This window comes from Pinus tabuliformis, chromosome 9 (assembly GCF_031772625.1).
Source record: "Pinus tabuliformis cultivar Carrire ecotype Pingquan chromosome 9, CPIR1, whole genome shotgun sequence".
Taxonomy (NCBI): Eukaryota; Viridiplantae; Streptophyta; class Pinopsida; order Pinales; family Pinaceae; genus Pinus; species Pinus tabuliformis.
Window position 1 is genome coordinate 830608958 of NC_142307.1, and position 25712 is coordinate 830634669.

Here is a 25712-nt window from a genome sequence, read left to right on the forward strand (position 1 = left end):
AGAAAGTCTCTTCAAGTTCTAGGTAATGACTTGGAGACTAGCCCTAAAAAGGTGGCATAGATTCCATGGCTACAGGCTTAGAACTAGGAAATTGGGATTGTAGTTGCTACCTTGTAGGCTTATGCATGCAACTAGAGGCTTATATTTGAATGGATGAAGGATTGTGCATGCAATTGGGAGTCCAGATTACTCTAAAGGAAAGTTAACTTAGGGTTTTGGCACCTGGAGTGGTTGGTTAGATCTTGTGGGTCTTGTAGCTCCTAAGGAAGGTCAGTAAAGTTTTGGTTTGTCGATTCCACTTACTTAGCTGTACATAGGAGGTTGAATCATGTCATAGTATCCCTCAAATCATGTTTACCCCAGTAGTGCAGTGAAATTGGGTAAATGTGGGAGGGGTAGTTACAGGAAAAATGGATAAAAGCTAGTTATGGCATAGAAGAATGGGACATATCAGTTTTGATAACTTGGTAATAGTCAAAATATAGAAGCAATGAATGGCATGCCAAAGATATCAAAGCCAAAGGATTCCATATGGAAACCATGTCAGTTTGGGAAATAAACAAGGCTCCACTTCAAGCCAAAATACTATCATCATCTAGATCATTGGAGCTAGTTCATACAAATGTACGTAGCCTTAAAAGAACACAAATCTTAAGAGGAGAAAAATATTTAATACTCTTCTTCGATGATTATACAAGTGAAACATGGATCATGTTTCTTTATAATACCTCAGTAAGTTCAAGGTATTCAAATCTCAAGTTGAAAACAAAATGTTCTTGAAGATCAATTGCTTGAGATTTGATAGAGGATGAGAGCTTACCTCAGATGAATTCAAAGAATTTTGTGAAGAGCATGGAACCAAAAGACAATAATCAATTTCTAGAACCGCTCAACAAAATGGAGTGGTTGAAAGAAAGAAAATATCAATACAAGAGATGTAAAGAGTTATGTTAGATGAAGAAAATGTGCCAAATACCTTTTGGGGAGAAGCAATTCAAATAGATATCTACATATCAAACATATTTCAACTTAGAGAAAATATGTGATAAGACCCGACCAGCTTTAGTCAAGAATCTACAAGTCTTTAGAAGCAAGTGCTATATCAAGAGTAATGAAGATAATTTGGAATTTAACTCTAGATCCGAGCAAGGAATCTTTCTTGGTCACTCATCGAGAAGTAAAGGATACAAGTGCTATAATAAAAATACTAAGAAATAGAGTGGAATGCATTTATATAAGGGTAGATGACACATTACCACAAATAAAAAAAGCCACGAAGAAATGAAGAATAATATGAGACAACAAGTGTAAATCTAAGAAAGGAAGAACAAGTAGAGAAAGATGAAGAAGAAGAAGAGATGGCACCTTGATGCAAAAAATTCCATTCAAGTATGCAAAAAGATACCTTTTTGAAAATAAAATACCTGCAAATAGAGAATCAAGATATTAGACTAGAAGGAAATTAACCAACACCCCAAACATGCAAATCTACCACTATTATCTAAAATAAACTCCAAATGTTTTAATGAAGCTAGTGAATATAAGTATTGGGTCAAGGCTATGAATGAATAATTACATCATATAAATAAAAATGACACACGGGAACTTGTGCCTAGACAAAAATACAAATATGTAATTGGCACCAAGTGGGTCTTTAGAAAAAATCTATATGAAGATGGACAAGTAGTGAGGAATGAAGCCAGACTAGTCTATAAAGGGTATACACACGTAGAAGGTATTTAATTTGAAGAAATATTTGCTTGCAATAAGAATGTTCTTATCATTTGCTAATCTTAGAAAATTCAAAGTATGTCAAATGGATGTAAAGTACAAATTTCTAAATGGTGATCTGGAAGAGGAGATATGCACTAAGAAACCAGAGGGATTTTAGTTGTCTGAAGATGTAGATCAGGTATATAAACTAAATAAATCACTCTATGGATAAAATCAACCTCCCAGAGCCTGGTACTCAAATCTTGATAGACATATACAACAACAAGGATTGAAAAGGGGCACAACAAAAAATAATATTTATATTAAAATTGATAATGAGATTTTACTCATCATTATTGTGTATGTGGATGAGTAGAATCTTTGGGACTGATGTGAATCAAATGGGTCAATAGTTTGCAATAAACATAAAGGAGTTTGAGATGTCCATGTTGGGAGAACTATCATTCTTCCTTGGATTGCAATTTGATCAGTCAGATAAAGGTATCTTCATCTCTCAACCCAAGTACATGAAGGAAATATTGAAGAAATTTGACATGGAATATTGTGCACTCGTTAGCACACTTATGGTCATAGGGTGAAATTTGAGCAAGGATGATGAATCCCCTAATGCAAACTAGATTATGCATAGGCCAATGATTGGAAGCATCCTATACCTAATAGACTCAAAACTTGATATAATTCAACTTGTAGGATCGATTTTTATATTTTAGTCTACCCCTAAGGGGATCCATGTGAATGTAGTAAAAATAATCTTCATATATTTGAAGGGAACTATTGATTATGGCCTATGATATTCAAGGAGCAAGGAATTCACCCCAAAAATATACACAGATGCATATTCAGTAGGCCATGTTGATGACAAGAAGAGCACAAGTGGTGCAATCATATTTTTGGGAAACTGCTTAGCGTCATCATTGAGTAAGAAGAAGGGAAACTTCTGAGGATGAAAATTTATTTTAATGTTTAGAAACCTCGGTGAATATCACTAGTTCATAATATCTAATATGTAAAATGTTTAGCAATATTTTTGTAAAAATATTCAAATTTCTAATCATTTTTTGCAATCTCTATATAAAATTTTGGTGATTTTTATAGTAAAACAATTTTATACTATAAATTTTGGGCGAATAATTTTTCGAAAAATGGAAATTAGCAAATCCTTTTTTTTGGAAAAGCATGGAAAATTAGCCTAGTTGCGAATATTAACCCCTAAAATTTTCATTGGTAAGAAGAAAAACTCTTTATCGTTGTCTACTGTTGAAGTCGAGTACATGGAAGTAGGTGTATACTACACTCAGGTACTCTAGATGAAACGAACTTTGAAAGATATCAAGGTAGAATATGCTCACCCCATTCCAATTATGTGTGATAACGCTAGTGCCATTAACATTTCCAAGGATCGTATAATGCATTCAATGACAAAGAATGTTCCTATTAAATATAATTTCTTGAGAGGCCAGGTAGCTAATCAAATTGTTAGGCTTGAATATATTTCTGCTAAAGAATGAATTCCATATATTTTTGCCAAACCTTTTCCCAAGAAACCATTTGAGTATTTAAGACAAAGACTAGGAGTGATATATCTCTCATCTCATTAGCCTTGTATGTATGGGGTATGTAAACTCTTCAACACATGTTAAGTTTTTAGAAAATGATATGCAAGAGAAGAGTGATGAAATGGAAAGTTTTTAGAATTTTCTTAATTGGTATAACTAGAATTGTTCCACTTAGAGCACACATAATTGGTATCAAGGCTTGAAAAATTGGTTTCGACACCCATTAGTATTAGTAATTGACATCACACCATTCAATGGTGTCAACAAATTAGTATAAATAGTTTTTTTGTGCTCATGATTAGGGGGAGAGTTAATAATAAGGAGAAGCATTAGTTCAAGGGGTGTTTAGATAAACAATCATGAATGATTAGCTAGTATCAGGCATGCATAGTTTGTATTCATGGATGTGAAATTGGTATGTGATATTAGAAGTTGCAAACACAACCCTTTTCCATTGATGTTAAAGGGGGAGAGTAACTTTCTTGGTCATTAGAGTTGTGAGAAAGGTACAGGGGTAGAGACTAGAAATTGGAGTAGAGTTTAGACACTGGTACATATCTAAACATGGTGTAGAGAATTTGGTTTAGAGACACTGGTTGTGAAATTAGTGCAAAGTACTTAGTTCATAATTGAGTAGTTCATTTAGAGAAGTGATGCAGAGTTTTTCCATTGATTTGGAGATTGGTTTAATGTAGGAGGAGAAACAATTAGTTCAAAGCAAGAAGAGAGATCAACCACTGGTGCAGTATCCAACCATTGGTGTAGAGTTTACTTGGTTCATAGATTAAATCAACAAGTTAAATAATTGTAGAGAGATTAGCAATTGGTTTGTGAAACATAGGTTGGTTGGCAAACCACACTCGAAGTGAAAAATATGACTAGGAGTCACCAATGCTCCAATGCCACGGGTTTCCATCAATGACAAAGGGGGAGATTGTTGAATGTGTTGTCATTGAAGTCAATTTTAGGGGGAGTTTCTAGTATACACATGACTACCAAAGTTAGGGGGAGTTATCAATAGAGGCCACGAATGAAATTTTGTGTTCTCCTTTGAACATAATGTGGTATTTTTCGATGAACATGTTCTTTCTTAATCCAGGTGACTAGACCATCATTAACACTAATTAAACCATGATTAGTGGACCTATTTAGTGAGTTGCACAATTAGTTGAAATTTGGACTTCACATGTATTCGTGCATCCAAATATTCAACAAATCACCAAGCTAAAACACTTATCTAGATATATTTTGGACTTCAAGTGTATTTAGACATCCAAATATCTTTTGGAATTTGCATGTATCTGAGCATATGAAATTTGGGGGTGCATCAAAGTAACCACTTAACAAAGTACCCAAATTTTGGATGTTTGTTCTGGCCAATGAGTGGACCCTACACCATGAACAAGTGGTAGTGTGAAGTGGATAACAGTTGGTAGTAATGTTTCAAGTAGGTGGCAGAGGTGATGTTGTTGTGGTAGAAATAGAGTGTGAAATGTGGTAGGCAAAAATGAAATTTTTGCCTAGCTAGCTAGATGATTGACATGTGACATGTGGCAGGTATGGGCTAGCATCAAGACATGTTTCAAGCCTAGGTTAGTGATAGAAGGTCACTTGGTAAGTGAAGTGATAGGTGAATTAAAAATTGACATGGCAAGTTGTGGGTCCAAGTTCAAAGCTAAAAGGTTTAGAAGTAATTTGGGTATCTGGCCATGCTGGAGTGTGTTGAGGTAAAGTACCTAGTTTTTTGACCTAGATCTCAAATTCAGTGAAGATGGTTAAAGCACAGTTCTAGTTGTTCAAGGTTCTAGCTAAAGAAAATGAAGAAGGAATCTGAGCATCTAGCAATCTAGGTGTTAACCAAGTGTGGTCTTAGTAAATGAATTGAAATTCAAGTTCAAGTGAAGCTAAGTAGTAATCCGGGTGTGAACCAAGTGTGGTGTTTTTAAATGGCTTGAAATTCATATTCAAGTGAAGCAAGGTAGATTTTTCAAGGTTTCTATGGTTGAGGTTAAACATATACGAAATGAAGAAGTCACCAGGTGATCTGAACTTAAATATGAATGCTACAACTTATCGATATAATCATAAACATAGAGATGCAATAGAAAAATGCATCATTTCATTAATAGAAAAATATTGAACTATGATTACAAACCAAATAGAAATAAGATAGCTCGGGTGATGGTAGCTTATCTTTGAGAAGATATGCGACAGCTACATGCCTCTCAATTGAGTTACAATGAGGCTCAAGGGCCTTTTTATTAGTGAAAAATAAGAGAAAATCCTAAAAAACCAAAACCCTAACCTGAGGAGATGTAAACAAAGAGTTTATGGGCCTCATTGGGGTTAGTTGGGAAACCAACTTCCTGAGGTCGTAACTTGGTCATATTATCTCTGTTTGATGTGTATGATACCTCGTTGGTAATATCTCTCCAAGGACTACAGTTTTCGATGCAATTTCCATAGAAATTAATATTTGCTATTTTGCCAAAAAAATAATGTTTAGGGCCTCAAAACGGCTCCCGAAGTTCAGGACCCAAAAAACTGCCAAAAATAGTAAATTATACTACAATTAAGGAAACTGAAAAACTAAAAGAAACAATGGTGAGGGTCCAAGTGGAAAAGGTGGGTGGCCACCAATATCCACCTGGATCAGTCCTCCCCCCTTAGGAAGTAATGGTCCCCATTGCGTTGAGTTCCTCCATGAGATGAGGAAACTTCTATTGAACTTGGTCCCTAGTGAGCCATTTGCCTTGGTGAAGGAGTTGGCCTTATTTGACAACTCGATATAGTTGTATCCTCTTCTCCCGAGTGTTCTTGATCTATTTGTCCATGATTTGATCAGTTGTGGCTTGTTGAACTATGGAGATCTCTGTTGTAGCCGTGTTGGGCATAGGGGAGACTTTCATCCCATGTGCTTGGATGATTTGAGTTGTACATGTGCAGAATGTGTATGATCATCCTGTTGACAACCTCTGTTTGGCCATCAGTTTGGGGATGAAAAGTCATCGAATTAGTAAGTTTTGTATCTAGCATCGACCAGAGACTTGACCAAAATGCACTCAGGAATATGTTATCTCTTTCTGAGATAATGGATTGTGGGATCCCAAAGTGTACCCACACTCTCTCAAAGAAGAGCTTAACAGTGGCCTCTGCTGTGATACTCTTCTTGCAGGCCGCCATGATGGCCATTCTACAGAATTTGTTGACAACCACGAAAATGCAATCATTGACGTGCTTATTAGAAGGAAGGCCCGACATATAATCCATGGAGAGAGATTCCCAAGGTCGGCTAGGAGTAGGTAGAGGAGTATACATGCCTTGCTTCTTGATGGTTGGTTTGGCAATGACATAGGCGATGCAAGATCTAATGTACTTCCCAACATCCTGAAGAAGTTTCAGCCAATAAAAATACTTTTGCAATATCGCCATTGTTTTCTCTTCTCTGAAATGTCCAGCGGCCCGATTGTAATGCACCTCCAAAATCATCTTGGCACACTCACTTGAAGGAACATAGATGTGTCCCAAGTGGCATAACACCACATCCTAAAGGTGAAAAATTGGAACTTTCTTCCCTTCTAAGAGTGTCTGGTATATGCTGCCAAATTTTGGATCGCTCTTGTAAAGATGTGGCTACCTCAATGTCTCATGCCCACAAGAGTCAAGCACAATGATTAGTGCCATGACTAGTGATCGACTGAGGCAATCAGTGACATTATTGGTGCTGCCCTTCTTATACTAAATGTTCAAATGGAATTGTTGTAGATAGGTGGAACATTTCTGATGGTGATCATTCTACAACTTCCCTTGTGTCTGTATGAACTATAGAGGCTGGTGGTATGTGTGGATGACCATTTCCTTCCCCATAATGTAATGCTTCCATTGATGGTAGGCCTGCACAATGGAATACATTTCTTTGTCGTAAGTGGCATACTTTCGAACTATGTCTTAAAGCGTCTCACTGTGGTAAGCCATTGGATGCCCATGTTGAGTAAGAACCACACCAATAGGATAGTCAGAGGCATCTATCTCAATCTAAAATGGTTATTGCAGGTCTGGTAATGTGAGCACTGGTGCAGAAAAGAGGTGATTCTTCAACTCGGAGAACACTCGTTGTTGGGTTTCGAACCAAAAGAAATTTTCTTTTGCTCCACCCTTGGTGACTTGACTTAAAGGCCAAGTGATATGAGAGAACCCCAACACGAACCTACAATAGAAATTAGCATGGACCAAAAAGTTGCGGAGCTCCATTAGAGTGGTTGGGGCTGACCAATCCCGAATGACTTGTATCTTGGATGGGTCTGCATGTACACCTTGCTCATTAATGATGTACCCTAGATATTGAACCTGGGTGAGGCCAAAGGTGCATTTCTCCAAGTTAACACACAACTTGTGTTGTCGAATGGTTTGAAGGGCCTGTCGAATATGGTGGAGGTGCTCTTCCCAACTCTGGTTGAAGATCAAGATATCATCTAAATACACCACCATGAGTGCATTGGTGAAGGGTCACAAGATGTCGTCCATCAGTCTCATGAAGGTTGCATGGGCATTTGTTAATCAGAATGGCATGATCTACCATTTGAAAAGGACCTCCTTGGATTTGAAGGCAGTCTTCCACACATTGGAGAGTTCGATAGGCACTGGTGATACCATGACTTCAACTCAATCTTACTGAAATATTCCCCCCCTTGATTTGGTCTAGAAGGTCATCAATTCGCGGGATTGGGTACCTATTCCAAACAGTGATCTTGTTCAACACCTTATAGTCAATAAAAATCCTCTAGGTTCCATCCTTCTTCTATACCAATACAATCGAGATCCCACATGGTGATGAACTTCTCTTGATGTGCCCTTTCTATAGTAGTTCCTAAATTTTCCTCTTGATCTCATCATTCTCCAGAACAAAGCGTCGATAGATTTGTCCATTGGGTAGTAATGTGCCTGAGATTAGATCGATAAGGTGCTTGACCTAACAGTGTAGAGGTACCCCTGTGGGTGAGGCAAAAATATCCTTGTACTCCTCCACGACCTTGTCCATCTACTGCTGCTGTGTAGAGGAGCCCTGCCTAGAAGCTATGGCCACAACCTTCTTCTTGCCTTGGGGGAGAATCATATGAAATAAATTTCCTGGTTTGGGAAATGACTTTGTAGTGCTCAAAGAGATGGCGGTAAGCGGGGCTACCTCTGATATCCTGTACAACTTATTAGCCAAAGTAATAATCACAGAACAAGGTCTAGACTCATATACAACATGTTGTTTCCACAAGTATGGTTGTCTTAACAATACATCAGAAACTTCAAGAGGAGCAACGTCACATAGAACCTCATCCATGAAGGGCTTGATGTTGTAGGGAAGGTGACATTGTTGGCTGACGCGAAGATCTCGTCCTTAGTGAAGCCACCCGATGGTGTATGACTGTGGATGTGTTGTAGTCTTTAGACCCAGTGGCTTCAAAAACTCTACTAAAATGAGGTTCTTTTGGCTCCTATTCTCGATAATGAACTACAGGGGAGAACCCTTCACCCACATCTATGAGTGGAAGAGGCGTTCCCCCTCCTCTAGATCTTCAAGCTCAATTTTATGGATCTATGTGGTGGCCACAGTGGCACTGTGCTCTGCATCAATGATCTTCTTCCCTTTGTGAGTTCCCTTATTGGGTTCTAATCTAGAGTTGGAACTTGGGTCTGATTCGGAAACCTTTAGCTCGTCCACTAGTGATTTCTTTGCTCGACACTCACTTTTATTGTGAGTGGAGCTCTTATGGAACTTACACCATTTTCCTGTGTCCTTCTTCATCTTTGTGGTGTTGTTCTTTGCATGCGGCTTCGGCAGGTTATCATGGGTAGCCTTGTCTTGGCTTGGTCATTTGTTTTGTGGTTTGGGGGCACCTTTCCCTTGCTTTGGATTTGCAGATCCAAAGTATCGCTTCTTCTGTTTAAACTTCTGCTAAATCTTTACAATGTACCGATACACCATGTCAAGCAAGGAGATGTCCATGAACTCCATCTCATCCTGGATGTACTTGTGTAGACAACCGTAATACTTGAGCACCAAATTCTGCTCAGTATCCTTGATACCCAGCTTCGTGCGAAGGGTATGGAAAGTATTTGTGAACTCTGGAACATCTTGGTCCCTTCCCTGTCATAGGATGGTCCACTTTATGTATTTATCTTCATAGCTCCTGACAGGGTAATATTGTTCCTTGATGGCGTCTCGGAAAGAATTCCAAGTGGGTGCAACTAAAAATAACCAGGGTTCACTCTCGTCCTTTTGTTCACAGTAGCTTTCCCACCAGTCCTTGACATGTGGGGCAACTTTGAGAAGTGCAAAAGTAATATTTTCTCTATTGGAAAAGTCATGAACTAAAAAATATCCTTCCAAAAAATTTAACCATTTATCTATGGCATCTGCGTCTATCAAGAATTCAAATATCAGAATATCGAAGTTAACTTGTACCTTAAAAGGAGTAGCGCCTACAGAGTGGCTGTTGGATGAAGATGCATCACCTGTGGGTAGCCATCAAAGGATCCAGGAAAAGTTATCCATCATTGCATCCCTTTGTCGCTCGAGGGCTTCTTCGAGCAACACTTTGAAAGGATCTTCTGCCCCCTCATCTTTATTTTCTTCCACTATGGGAGGTCGTTGGGTTTTGTGAGGCTGATCCTACAATGGTTCAACCAATTTGAGCCCTAACTCCTTATACCTTGACCTCATTGGGGACAAGTAAAGAAAAACAGAAAAAGAGTAGACTGCTCTGATACCACTGATCTAAACTTAAATAGGGATGCTACAACTTACAGATATAATCATAAACACAAAGATTCAGCAGAAAAACACTTCATTTCATTAATAGAAAAGTATTGAACTATGCTTACAAACAGAATGGAAATAAGGTAGCTCGAGCGATGGTAACTTATCTCCGAGAAGAGATGTGGCGGCTACATGCCTCTCAACTGAGTTACAATGAGGCTCAAGGGCCTTTTTATTATTGAACAATAAGAGAAAACCATAAAAAAGAAAAACCCTAACCCGAGGAGATGTAAGACCAAGAGTTTATGGGCCCCGTTGGGGTTAGTTGGGCAGCCAACTTCCCGGGGTCGTAACTTGGTCATATTATCTCCATTTGACGCGTATGATACCTTGTTGGAAATATCTCTCTGAGAACTACAATTGCTAATGTGATTGCCATAGCAATCACTAATTTCTATCTTTCCAAAAGAATGTCGTTTAGGGTCTCAAAACAGCTCCGAAAGTTCAAGACCCAAAAAACTGCCAAAAATAGTAAACTATCCTACAATTAAGGAAACTGAAAAAATGAAAGAAACAATGGTGAGGTTCCAAGTGGAATAGGTGGGTGGCCACCAATATCCACCTGGATCACTAGGGCATTCGGTAATTTGGGTGTGAACCAAGTGTGGTTGTTAACAAATGGTCCAGACTTCATATTCAAGTGAAGCAAGGAGATTTGTCGAGGTTCAAGTGGTCAATGTTCTCCATAAAAACTGGACATCTCGGCACTTGAAAATTCACTTGTGTATGCAAAGTTTGACTAACAAAAAGTAGACTTTGGATATATTAGAAATATGAGTTAAGACCAAGGTGATCCTAGGTCACAAGGGGTTAAGTGCTCAACACTCTGAGACAAAGGATAATAGAAGGGAAATCTGGGCATTCAGTGATTCACTTTTGCAACAAAGCATTCATAATTGCAAAGAACTAGGCACTAGATTCACTACAATAATGAATTAAACCCATGGTCATAGCACCTAGTTATGAGGAGGGATGCTAAAGGTGAGTAAAGGCAAGGGTAAGGAAACGAGTTGAGAAAATGAGCTAAATGTTCTCAAATCATATGTATATATGATTAATCGCTAACGGAAGTGCATTGTAATGATCAACGAACATAATAAAGCACATGTGCCATCAGAGAGCATGAATGAGGTGAGCACATGCATAAGGAGAGCATTAGCATGTTGAGAGCATAAAAGTGAAGTGGATGTGTAACTGTGTGAGAGTAGTGGAGAACTACAAAGATTTGGTTCAGTAAGAGATAGTAGAAAGCACTTAGAGTGTGTGTCGGTAGATATGAGAAAAGACGTGTATATAAATTATGTGTAGAAGAGAAGTGTGAGATCTGGGCCAATAAGTATTGAAGAAAAAAGATATATGCTAGGCAGTTTGATAGAGGACTTCTCATAAACTAGAAAGATATACCCATTGTAGAGAATAAAATAAATGAGGGAGATATGAATTAAAGTTTGCTAAATCATAAGAATTGAAGTAAGGGCTTCTATATCCAGTCTGAAAATGTGATGAAACAAAGATCTAGGGGAAAAATAAATTGGATTAGCAAATCCAAAGGGGATTTATGTCTCCTACAAGTTGGTGCTTATAAAGCTGATGGGATTGGTGTCTCTTGTAGGTTGGTGCATGCAAATATGGTAACAGTAAGTGGATTCCTACCTCAATCAAATGATTAAAAGATGTTTTGTGGTTTTCCCTTGGTTGGATTTCCACGTATATCCGATGTTCAATTCTCTCCTGTGATTGGTGTATTAATTTGTGATTGAATTTTTTAAATAGTGTAAAATTTCATTATAATGATTCACCCCCCTCAAAATATAATTTTTAATCCAACATCAATCATTGATACATATATGACGATGTCCCAATTAAGAGAAATTGCCTTTATTATATAACCACCATCTTGCTCCTACTATTCAGGTATGCGAATATGGTTTTGTTTGCAATGATTTATTTCTAGATAAATTACTTCATATGCATGATGTATTGTGAGGGGAACTGTAACAATTATATTGGATATCAACTGAACCCAACCTATTCATTATTTGATACAACAATGCCACAACTAATGAGTGAATAAATTCTATATTGGAATAAAAGATAAGGTGTATATGTATGTCTTGGCTCACCCATCAAAGTACTATAATATTTTATTCAAAGGTCTCTCGGCCAGAGAACAAGGTAAGGTTCATAGTTTCATAATTAAGATGCTATAATCATGAACTATATTGATAACTTGAAAAACTTTGATTGTTTTTAAATATCACACTTGAATAGGCTCTACTTAATAGTCTTCTGCCTAAATTAATTTATTGTGAATGTAAATAGTTCAACAAACCCAATCCCACCTTCCAACTTCATGTGAGTGTCAATGCTTTAATTCAGTCTCTTTCACTTGTCACCATTCACTAATGTTTCTTCCTTAATCCATTTAACATCATTTTAATACAATATCCATTTGATGGAAAAAAAAAAAATCAAGCTGTTACAAAATAGTGTTAAATGCTATAGGAATAATCATTTATAAGAGACATTTACTAGATTTCACTATGAGAAGAAGACTATAGATATAACCATCACATAATGTCATGCAATACTACCATAACAAGCTACATTGAGAGCACAATGCATAAGGAATAATTTCACAAAGTAGATTTTGGATTGGTGGTGTGAATTGCAACCCAACTCACTCCAAACTATTATTCCAACTTCCTAACATTCTCACATAGACAACTATTGAAGCATACACCTTTAGTGATGAATTTGGCACCTAGTTGAATACTCACACAAATACCTTCAACCTACATGGTCTAGGGAAGGGGATGAAACCCAATACCACATGGGTATAACCTATACAACCTATGTTTGTCCCTTCTAGCAGTGAATATGAGAATTTGGTTCTGCAAGTGCATTAGGTCTATGTGTGGGTTCAACTAGTAGCTAGGGACAACATATGGGGGAGGAAAAAACTAAAATTATTTGATAATTGTACTCAACCATCACAAGCTTAAAAAATAACTAGATGTAGAAACCATTAGGTTAATGCACCAACTCAATAATGATAGACATTGATATCATAGTTAAAATGGGATTGGATTGTGATCATTCCATAGTTATTGACATACATATTTTGCTAATGGAGATTTCTTTTTTAAAGTGAATTTAAGGGAATTACAAGATGTGAATCTTCATCATAACCATGAGTGCAACCAACAAAAACAACAAACCATAAATGGAAAATACTAATCTTATCCACAACACTCAACATAACATTAAAACAAATAGAGATAAAGTCCATCACACACATACATAATATTTACCCTAGAATCCAAAATGTGAAAACCTATATTTAATGGTTGCTCAATGTATTTGGACAATGTCTAGTACAAAGCAATTCATGGTTCTATGGCCATCCAACAATTCACATAGTTCATTCTCATTCCATTCAATAATTCACATAGCTCATTCTAATTCTCTCCTCCCTACCTAAAACACCTTTTGATAGTGAAAGTACAAAAATAAATAGGGATGGGAAGGCCAATGGAATTGATATTTCATTTCCCATTCCTTTGTCTTTTCTCTCCTTTTTTCCTTTTACTTTTAATTAATTCATGGTTTCCTCTCCTTTATCTTATTCCACCTTATTTTGCATTGTCTTTAACATGGTTATTAGCCTTCATTAATCATATAATCACACTTGTAGGTAGTGAGTCTCATAACCATTTTCTTGTTTGGATCTATTTTAGATCATAGCAACAACTTGAATAATGGATGATTTTTTTTTTTTGTATTATCACAAGATTTAACGAGAAATTATTTATTAGGGATGATGCATGCTCTCCTAATTGCTTAGCCACAATTTTATTTCATAGAGTAGTAACACAAGATATCATCAATTTTTATACTATATCTATTTTATTTAGGTGGAATTGATGATAAAAAAATGTGATAAATAAATAAATATATATTTACAATCTATTTTTCTATCTTATTCCCTTCATAATTACTTTACTTTATAATTCTCTACATTAAATTCTGTAATTACATTTACACTTATTTTACAAATTTTCACATTATATTTTATAGACATTTACCTTATCAAAAATTAGTTAAAACTCCTTTAAAAAAAGTGTTAAAATTATGTGTGAATACAATAACAATTTCATAAAATGTAAATTTTTATTTAAACCTACACTATAACACAAAAACCACATTTTATATGTAAAAATATGATGCTATAATCACAACACACTAAAGACACAATTGATGCATCGGCGAATCTATTGATGCACACTATGTAATCACATTACAACCACATTTTATATCTAAGAATATAATGCTATAATCCCAACACAATGTACTAAAGACACAACTGATGCATCAGCGAATCTTATGATGCACACTATGTAATCACATTACAAGGAAGAAAGGGCACACATGACAGTAGAAAATTAACAATTTTTAACAATGTTTTTTAAAGTTTTGAAGGTCATAAAGAAAACTCAAATACGACACCAACCATAACATAAAAAATCTAATGTGAAAATGTAAATATGACACCAACCATAACATAAAAAAATCTAATACGAAAACATAATGTGCACTAGTGGAAAAAGCTCAACCAAAGGTTTCATGGTTGTAGGGATACAAATCAGCAATAAGATTGATGTATTAGGTGGGAGATCCTCTCTAATTTGTATCAATATATTAGGATTAATGCAATTATTAGGATGCCAATTTGTGTCAGCTAATGAAGTTAGGTTGTTATTTTTATTCCCTTATCAGAATTTGCGATTTAATCACAACTTTGCATTCAATATCTTGATCATATTAGGTCTCTTAAATTTCTCGACCAATATCAACGATCATTTGGATAACAACCTGTCCTAAGGGATCATATATCATTGAGAACAACTTGTGCTAGAGGATCATATCTTATACGTTCAGTAACGAGTTGGGCAGAAAGTAATGGAAAAAGCGTTGGCTCCTGAGCAGGTGACAATGCTAGAGGGGTCATCGTAGGCATAGCTATAAGCTCTGGGGCACACAGTCTTGAATAATCTCGAATATCCGGTGGGTTTGCATGTCTGGGGATTCCCGTATGAGCCGGTGCAACAGTACTGCGGAGAGTTGAAAGCGAAGCAGGCGCTCTTACACGCCACAACGCCGCCCTTCCACTTGACCTGCAGCGCCGCCGGGCACCTTTCGTTCAGGTCGGCGAGGCATCCTACCACCGCACAGTTCCCCGCCCCTCTCCGCGGGCGCATGGACAGCGGCATGTTGTAGCCGTCCACCAAGCTGACGTCGTAGAAGTCTTCGTTTGCCCCGAACGTGAACTCGGCGAGGGTGGCGGGAGGAACGCCGCCGGCTCCGTTGCAGGAGAGTACGCCTCCGCAGTCTCCCGTGGCGCACGACCCCTTGCCCGCCTCGTTGAAGGAACAACCCTGGCGACCCCATATTCGGCCCGACCAGTCCGACGGAGCCGAAATGGAGATCGACTTCCCTGGCCTCAGGTGGAAACCTCCGTCGGCCAGCACCACCTTCCCGCCGCTCGGCTGAATCCCAGGCCACACTGAGTGATTACATCTGTTTTGCACCACTAGCGTTTTCTGAGACGCTGCCCTCAGCCAACCTGAAATCCAATACAAATTCTAATAAAGATTCTAATAAAAGATTCTCCATAGCGATAAAATTTAATAATTATTATTATCTAATTTTAAGTTCAAAGTTATCAAATTAGTGTACGAGACTTATTGTTTGTAAGGCAAGGACTCACTTTTATTCAAGGATTTGACTACTAAATCTACAAAGAAACACATATTTTTTACCATTAAACCCACTTAAACTATATAAATTAGTATAAATTTACTTAACCTTATATAGATTTCAAAATATTTCACTAATATAATAGAAATGAATATCACTATTTAACTCAACAATTTACAGAATATTCAGAAATCTATAATAAACTTTTCATATTTTTAAATTTTTTAAAATATTTCAAAATTTATAATAAAAAACTTTTCATATTTTAATTTTTTTTTAAATATTTCAAAAATTATAATCAATTTAACATAAATTTATTTAATCTTATCAATTACCTTTAAAAAAATCCAAAAAACAAGCTTTTATACAACATAAATTTATTTAATTTTATCTCTTAAAAAGAGACTTAAAACAATGACCTATGTCAATTCCGATGTTTTCCATTCATTACAAAGGTTATCAACTCACAACCTTGAGTGGATTTATGGCCAAATACATATGTGGGAAATTCCATTCCCATTACTTATGTGGGAATTTCCTTGGAAAAAAACCGAGAATATTAAAGGAGATTGAAAATAATAGGTTGTTCTGTATCGGATTTCACAGCTAACCTAAGAAAAAGAGAGTAGATTTTTGTGTTAAAGATAAAGTTGTAGATTTATGCTTTCCTCAATTCAAATCCAGATCTTATTCATTAAACTAATCCGTGGTGTGTGAGTACTGGGTTATGAGCATCTTAAGTCTTTCATTAATTATGGTGTATATATTTACATCATTAACATAAGACTAAGGAAAAAATAGTTTGAAATAATTTGACAGTACTTTATATTTATATTTATATATATATATATATATATATATATATATATATATATATATATAATTAAAATGTATTTTTTTAATGGATAATGAAGATATTTTAATTAATAGAGAATTTATTTATTTTGATATAATAAAACAGATTAATAATAAAAATTAAATATATTGATTAGTAATGAAGTATATATAGTTATATTATTTTAAAGAATATGGTTTTCTTTAAATTATGTAATGAGTCTATATTAATCGATAGTAGTGCTAAATTTATATATTAATTCAAAATGTATATCAAGCAACTAAAAATTTTGAAATTGTATTATGGAATTTTGGTAAATTATGGTAAAAAACTATTTTGTTTATAAATTAGACTAAGTCATTAATAATTATGAATTGAAAGTTTTTCTTATAAAATACAATTTTTTTTAAATTAAAAATAAAATTTTACTTTAAATTCATCTTAATCTAAATACATCAAATTTTAAAAGGATCATTTTGTTTGAATTATTTTTTTCCAAATTTATATTATTTCAAAAAATTTGATATATCTTTATATTTTAAAATATAAAATTAAAATGAAATTATCTAAAATTAAAAATATATCAAATTGTTTATTATTAAAATATGGTACTTAAATCAAATTAACTTGGAATACAAATTTCAGTGATTCATAATAATGTTATGAGAGAATACTTCCAACAAATCACATTTCAATTTTTTTGTCAACTCATTTCAAACCACTAAATGTGGTTCATCAAAGTCTTGGTGATAAGCATTCACTTAAATTAACTTGATAAAATCAAAAGCATATTAAATTGTTTATTATTATAGACATATTTTTAAAGAAGTAAATAGAAAAAATATTGAGTTCTAAAAAAAATACTGGCAAATCATATATTTACTTAAAAATAATTAATTTTTCATAAACATAATAAAAAAATACACTAATAATTTAATTCAGTTTAATAATAATAATAATAATAATAATAATAATAATAATAATATAATATATTTTTTTTAAATATAATCTAATTATGCTTATAATCTTTTTATTATATAAAATCATCTATATACACATGGTAAACATATAAAATCATTTGTTCACCTATTTATATTTATTGGTAAACATATAAAATATTTTGTTCACCTATACCTATTTATATTTATATGTAGATATGCAAAAGCTTTTATCAAAATATAAAATTCTTTGTCCACCCATTTATATTTGTTAATGAACATGTGAATTTTTTTATTTGAAGATATAAAATATTTATGTGAAACTTCTTATTATAAAATATAAAATATTTTATTCACTTATTGTAGGTTGTCCACCAATTTGTATTTGTGTATAAACATGTGAAACCTTTTAGTCTAAGATATAAAATATTTTATCCATCTATTTTTAGGTCACTTGTATTTTTGTAATATAAAATATTTTATCCACCTATTTTTAAGTTTTATTTGTGTCATGTAAAAAAAATTATACACTCTTAAATTTGTATTGGTATATAAATATAAAAATCTTTTATTAAAACATTAAATTCTTTCTCTCCCGTTTATGTTTATGCCTAACCATGTAAAAAAAATTATTTTAGAATATAATTTTTTATACACTTATATAAACCTTTTATTAAAATTAAAAAAAAAAAAATTCACTTTACCTAATCATTTCACAACTCACCTTAATAAAAATATAATAACAATTTCACAGCTCAACTTAGTCAAGATACCTAACCATTTCACAACTCCAGCTTAGTGAAGATACCGTTACCCTTTTGAAGTAGGAAATCTCCTACCACTTGGAAGTAGGTCATCTACATTACCTTACTCTACATTACCTAACTTTCCTCAAACCTAAAATATACACAACCAATTAAAGTTTACTCATATGTAGCTTTTCTCGTGCGTGTCACCCTTCAAGTAGATTATCTCAATCCTCTAACTTTGTTGAAAAACTAGGCATAGACAACCACTTAAATTTTATGAAGATCTAGCTTCTCTCTGATCATTTCTCTCGCGCAACACAAAAGCTGTAAGCCATGCAACTTTTTTTTAACAGACAACAAGCACTCGAATATGAATTGAATCTCTGGTTGTGCACATATAAAGATGAATCTATACTAGTAGAATTATCACAAAATTCAATTATATCATTGCTTCATTAAAAACTAAACCAAAAAAAAAAAAAATTTACCGGACGAGTAGAGGAAGAGGAGCAGCAGCGCTTGCAATTGGAATCCCATTCTCACCAAAGTTGTTCAGCCTGCAGTAGAATGGATCATGGACCTCTGCAACTTTGCATGATGCTTTTATCAGGCTCAATAGCAATAATTAATTCCAGAGGTTCATTAAATTATTAATGCATACAACTTTAACTTTGGTGACCACCGATAGGAAATTAATATCTCGTAGCAACGGGAAAGATAATATTAAGGCATTTCTCAGACGATCGCAATAGAATTATAAAAAAGCAGAATGGTTAGTGGGCGTGAATAGGGTTTTACGTGCACGCAAACGTCAATGGATGAATTCAGTATACCTACTCTACAAATTAAAATACATATATCAATGTCAATATCTAAGTAGGTTTTTTAGGGTTTTGAATATGGAAAGCAATTATTTTGGACAGTACGTTATGGGCATGGATACAAACAAACATTAGCTTCCATGGCGTGCGCTTTGGGCGTGGTTTGCATGCACTGGCATAATATTTTTTACTGAGACCATTCTTGCCCAGCATTTTCTTTGTGGAGGAATAATTTTGATGAAAATATTGACTTGTTTATCGCTAGTTTTCTCACTATCTTTGGCTGAGCATTCCACACTCTTTTTCTGTGACAAAATCTTCGTTTTTTCATCTTTACTTTCTTCTAAAGAGTCCGTATAATGTGACGATTTGGGATCATACGTGCAGGTAGGGACTTTTGTCCTCTATGCTTTATTGTGATTCCTTTGTCTTATCAACTTCAACAAAAGTCGGTACAAGCGTTCAACTGTCCAGCATGGAAACCGCATGCTGGATGGATGTTAGCTCCAATTATCTCCGGAGCAAATACAACCATCTAAATATTGCCACTCTAAAATTTTCATGACAGTGATTATAATAATGGGTTTTTATTACTTTTATAATAGAAGACATATTGCCATAGTGAGAAAGTTATCATTAAATTTTCTTAATATATTTTAAATTAATAAAAATTTTAATATTAAAATTTAAAATAAAAATTTTAATATTAAAAATTTTAATATTTTAAAGTTGAGAAATCATTTATTAATTCAAATTTAAACTATTTTTAAATTATTAATATTATAAAATGAATTAATTTTTCACACAATGACTTTAAATTTTAAAAATATTTTAAGATCTTCAAACTTGAACCTGAGTAAAAAAGTTATCATTAAATTTTTTTTAACATTTTAAAATATTGTGAATTTACTAAAATTTTTAATACTTTAAAATAAAAAATCATTTATTAATTCAAATTTGAACTATCCTTAAACTATTAATATTATAAGATGAATCCAACTTTTCACACAATGACTTTTTAAATTTTAAAAATATTTTAAGATCTTCGAATTATTCAATGTGAATTTGATTCTATCCTAGAAAAATCAAAACCACACTTCTTAGGTTGTTTGCCACTATTAGTTATCCAACTTACTTACAAAGTCCTCACCAAATTTCACGACCAAGGCTATGTTAATAAAACAAAAATGGATTAATAGTTCCAGTTCACACTCCATGTAAATTTGTCTTACGATAGGATGACCAAAACTATAGACTCGTATTTAAATTACTTTTTTAGGTTTGAAATTCTTGGCTTTTACTCATAAGTTTTGGAAATCTACATCTTTTTCTTAAGCTATATAACTTATAGCTTTTGGATGGTTATATCGTATAACTTCTTGGCTTTTAATAAAATATTGATCTAATAAAGTTTTCAAAGTGTTTTTTTTGTTTTCAAGTGTTTTTGTTTTTTTTGTTTGTTTTTTTTTTTTTAATTTAGAAATGTGATTTTCTATAAAATTATATTTAATTTTTTATTGTTATTATTATTTTTAATGAAATTTAAAAATAAAAGGTTTAAAAATGAAGATAATATATGTTTTTTAATATTTAATATTAATTGTTTATATATTTTTAAATAATGTACAATGAAAATTGAATGAATATATATGTTGCTGATTTTAATTTAAGTATTATTTATTTAAATATTTTGATTATATAATATATCTATATATATATATATATTGATTAATACATTTTGAGTGGGTTTAATGGCTAAGAGCATGTGTTTTTTAATAGGTCACAGGTTCAAAAACCAGAGGGGTAGAGTATGTATGCCTTTGCAGACTTTGTTCGGAGAAGGTGAATCCCTTGTCCCATAAACAAAGAGGCTCATACACCAATTTGGTGTATGGCGAGTATGACCTTAAAATTAGATAATAATAATATACTTGTCTCTTTTATGAAACTAATTTATTGTGTTTATGTTAACATTTGTTTAAAACTTTTAAAACTTATTTATGATTTTTTTGAATATGGCTAGTGAACTTTATAGAATTTGTATATATAACAACTTGTTTATCTCATTACCCAGTGGATAGGTTTTAAAATGGACAATGGATCTTTCAACAAAAATCGGAGTCAAACATAAAAAAGTGAAGTCTTTATTGCACTATGTGCTGAGATTATAACTACGTTATAGATATAAAATGTTGGCATCCCATACCTTTATGTGTTTGCGATTGAAAATTTGTAGCCATTGAACTATGGCATGATTCAATATCTCGATATAATTTTTTTTTATGGATGGAAGGGAATGCTCTTCTTTTTCTTATTGCCAATCAGTCCCCACAACCTTGTGCAAAAAGTAACTAATAAATCTATTATTGCTATCATAAATGATCAATTGCCATAAAGTAAGGTGTATTAATGTGCTCATTCAAATAATAACTACTTAGCCCATCAAAACAACTTATTAATCCATGACTACGACATATAGTTATTTCCATTTTTCGTCATTAATAACCACTGAGTACATCCATCCCTATAAATTCTGCTAGTCTTATTAGATGAAAAGAAAAATGCAATTTCCCAAAATTTGATTTTTTTTATTATTTATGGTTGCCATCCTCCACAGGGAACAATTAGTTATGAACTTTATTTCCATTTACATAATCTTTAGAGAAGTACATCTCTATATATTTTTCATCATAATCTCATGAGATTTTGGATTATGAAACAACTTTAGTTTGTAACCTCCATGAGAAAACAAATAATGCTCTCAATTTGTACATGAAATATTTGTCCTTTAGTACTTAGTTGTGGAATTTTCATTTGGTAGGATCACTATTGAGTTTTGTAGGATTACATAAATTTATGTGAGTTTTAGTCATTGTATGTAATGTTCCTTTAAAATTTAAGCCAAAAATCTAAATGAACACTATCAACCAATTTGTTGGTGGATGTAGTGGAAAATCTACAATTTAATTTGTGCTTTCATTTGGTACTTGATCATGATATTGAATCATTAAAAGTAAAGAATCCATTTTTATGTGATTGCATTCTCAATGCGCTCTTTCCCTTGAGGAATTTGAGAATCATATAGCCATTATAAATACATTTTTTTCTTTTTTGCAAAAAAATAATGTGTCCAATCTTTAATGACACATAACACATAGATGCTACACACATTATATTTTCAAACATATCCACATTGATCTTCAAGCCTTCATATATATCAAGTCAAGGAAAAGAGAAATAATAACTCAATGCTTGAATTTTCAAATTCTTCTCAATGGTTGAGACCCAAATTAAAGTGGGCTTGGTCATTCTTTAGTAAATTAATAGGCTTGATGATCTAATAAATGTGTGTTGAACTTCCTATAATATTCCACCATTCTCTTGGAACATTTAGATCATGCATTTTGCACAAAAAACCATGAAAATTCTGACATATAATAGAACATAAGAGAGAAAATATACAAGGACAACAAGAGATAATATTTTCTTTGTATCTTTGTTTGTGTGTATGTGGAGTGATGATAATGGTGATGATGGTTGACATCTAATGAGACCAAATTTGACATATTGGAATTTAACAAGATAATGAAATTATTTGAGTTTCTTTATAATTCTATTTGTTTTCTCAAAAATCCTTAAGAGAAGCATTCCTAAATCTCCATCATTTTGAAGATTGAAAAGGTTAGGAAGGTGAACATTGTAAAAAAATATTGTGAGTGAATGTGGTTAAGATAATCTAATAGAAAATGTGTTTTAATCTTTGAACCTCTTAGCGTCGCAAAGAGGACAAATCATTTGACCAATGACAATTTAGAATGTTTCCAATGCCTTGCTTCATTATGGAGTTCATGAGAATTTATCCTTATCTTGGCAATGTTGATTTTCTTCTTTACACTAAAAAATATAGAGAGATAATACTAAGTAAAGCCCCTATGCTAAGAACCTAACACTTATTTCATTAAATTGGTTCTCCCATTTGGATAGCTAGTAAGAAATGTCTTTTACTTCTTCTGGATAGCTAGTAAGAAATCTCTTTTATTCTTCTAGATATGTAGTAAGAAATATCTTTTACTTCTTCTTGAGTCATGGCTAAACTCCTTGGAGATTAAGTATAAATTTTTGTAAAACCCTTTTCCACCTTAAAAAATAATAATACTACTCCTTTTGTCTTTATCACAATTTTGAATGAGCAAAATAATATCTTCCAATAAAAAGTTATGTCAATAGTAAATTATATACCTTCAAAACCTTAATTTGGAGATATCCCTTAATCTACTTTTCTCTTCATGTATATTTAAAATTTTGGCCTTTATGAATCTAAAGATTAGGCTTTTAGTATGTTGATATGTCATATTTATATTGCCATAGGTCTCACCAAAATTTGATGTACCAAGTGAAAGCTATGGTAGCATCTCAATAATTGTGAATTTTCGATTCTTTCCATATAAACAACTTGTATGGAATGAAACATTTCATTACTTTATATTTGCTTCTAAAATTTTTATTTGAGATACTATGGTTTGTACCTTTTCTAAAGGAACTAGCAGCAGTCAATTTTAACTCTATAAGGCTTATATATAATAGTTTTACAATAAATGGTTTGTGTGAGATTGGTTTTTGGACTAGTAAAAGACCCTAATTTCCAAGACCTATAATTCAATAATGATAGTGCCTCAAGATATAAAGTTCCTAACATAGATACCTAGATATGTATTCTCAAAATCCTAAAAATTTCATAGTATGAAAGATCATCAAAGAAAGTTATATAAAAAATTCCCAAGTGACTCATTTGATACTAATTTTAGTACTAATCAAAATCCTTAACTTCCACGAATTATATATTAAAATTATAATGATCCAAAACCTAAAACTTTTATCACAAGTGCTTTTCTATGTATTCTCAAAATTATTAAAAAATCTTATTCTAAAAATTTACCAAAAAAAGATTATAACAAAAATTTCAAGATGACTCGTTTGAAATTGATTAAGGACTAGTCACAAACCCTAACTTCCACATGTTATAACTCAAAATGTATAATGAAATATAACTTGAAATTTTGACCAAATGTGTCTACATATTTATGCTCAATCTTCTCAAGATGTTACCACCTAAACTTCCCCAAAAAATTATATATAAAATTCCAAGATGTCTTGGTTAAAGGAGAATACCCTTGGATTTTATGCTCTAATACCAAATGTGATGAACCGAAATAAAAAATAACACAAGAATAGAAGAAGTAACTTCATGCTTTTAAAATAATAATAGTCAACTTCAAGGGGAACATATTTTTATAGTATATCCAAAACACAAGACAAAATGACTATATAAATGAATCTCCTTTATTGTAAATATGAGATAAAGTGAGCATGATGTAACCTACCACTAAATTGACCTATCCATAATTAATAAAATAATAATGAATGAGTATTATGACATTAAAATATGTTCCTTAGGAACTTTAATGGATACTTTTGATATTCTAGATTAAGGTTGATCACCTCATTATAATAGCTTAATTTTCCTTGATCCTCTAATTCTTTATCAAACCATAATTTCTCATTAGATTTATTTGTAAAAATATGCTTAGTATTATTTTTATTCTATAAAGAGACCTCTTCATTTATACCCTAATGATTTAGTCAATATTTTTCATCTTTATTCCAACTTTGCTTGAATCATAGTTGGTTTTGACTTGAGTTTGAAGAAATCTTCAAATTCATCTTGTCTTCCATGTTTTTTAACCTTGGTATTGTACAATAGGTATCAAGTCATACTTGTGTTGTCAATGGGGAAACAATGTGATTCTATGAGGAGGATAGGATTGTAATATTCCTAACCCAAAATATTCCTCAAACCCCAACAAAACTCCAACCAAATATGTGAAAATGATATAATAACCCAGAAGTGATAAAATAACAATGGAACAACATATAATAATGTAAACCAGAAATATAAGTAGATACACAAGAAATGTAGTGAGAAATGCTAAGCCATTTTACTATACTGAGCAATAAAATGAGTACAAGAGGTGATTAGATAGATGGCACCTTGACTTGCACAAGGAAAGTGAAGAAATACTCTTAGAATGACAAAAATGGCCTCTCTGCGTGCATGTTGCTACTGCTGGTAAACAAATGATGATTTAGGGCTGCTCCCATCCTCGGAAAAAGATGAAACTATGGATTCAGGATCTACTCAAGAAACCCAGAAAAACCCATAAATCTCTCCTAGAATGGCTGACCCCCGAAAAACACCCCCTTGGAATTTTGCGTAGTTCCTCAATGCCCTGCGCTGCCACTGAAGGAAACCCCTCTAAACTCTACCTGAAATACTGCCTGAAACCCTACCAAAATCCTCCAATGAGACAAGAGCTGGACCCCTACTCAATCTCTCCGTAAAAATCCACCTGCAAGACCCCAATCCAGCACAACAACCAAACAAAATTGCGTCCCTCTCCCAGTGCTACACAGTCCTCCAAAACACTGCTAATACTGTTGCTGGAATGCT

The 25712-nt window shown here is 33.3% G+C and overlaps 1 protein-coding gene across 1 annotated transcript; it reads right to left on the reverse strand.

Annotated features, from left to right (window-relative positions):
• Positions 1–14961: 14961 nt before the first annotated feature.
• Positions 14962–19023, reverse strand: LOC149151351 (thaumatin-like protein). The gene is made up of 2 exons (XM_089438231.1): positions 18872–19023; positions 14962–15727 (listed from the first exon to the last, which is right to left on the reverse strand). The coding sequence occupies exons 1-2, from the start codon at positions 18918–18920 to the stop codon at positions 15039–15041; spliced, it is 738 nt and encodes a 245-aa protein (XP_089294357.1). The 5' UTR covers positions 18921–19023; the 3' UTR covers positions 14962–15038.
• Positions 19024–25712: the final 6689 nt, after the last annotated feature.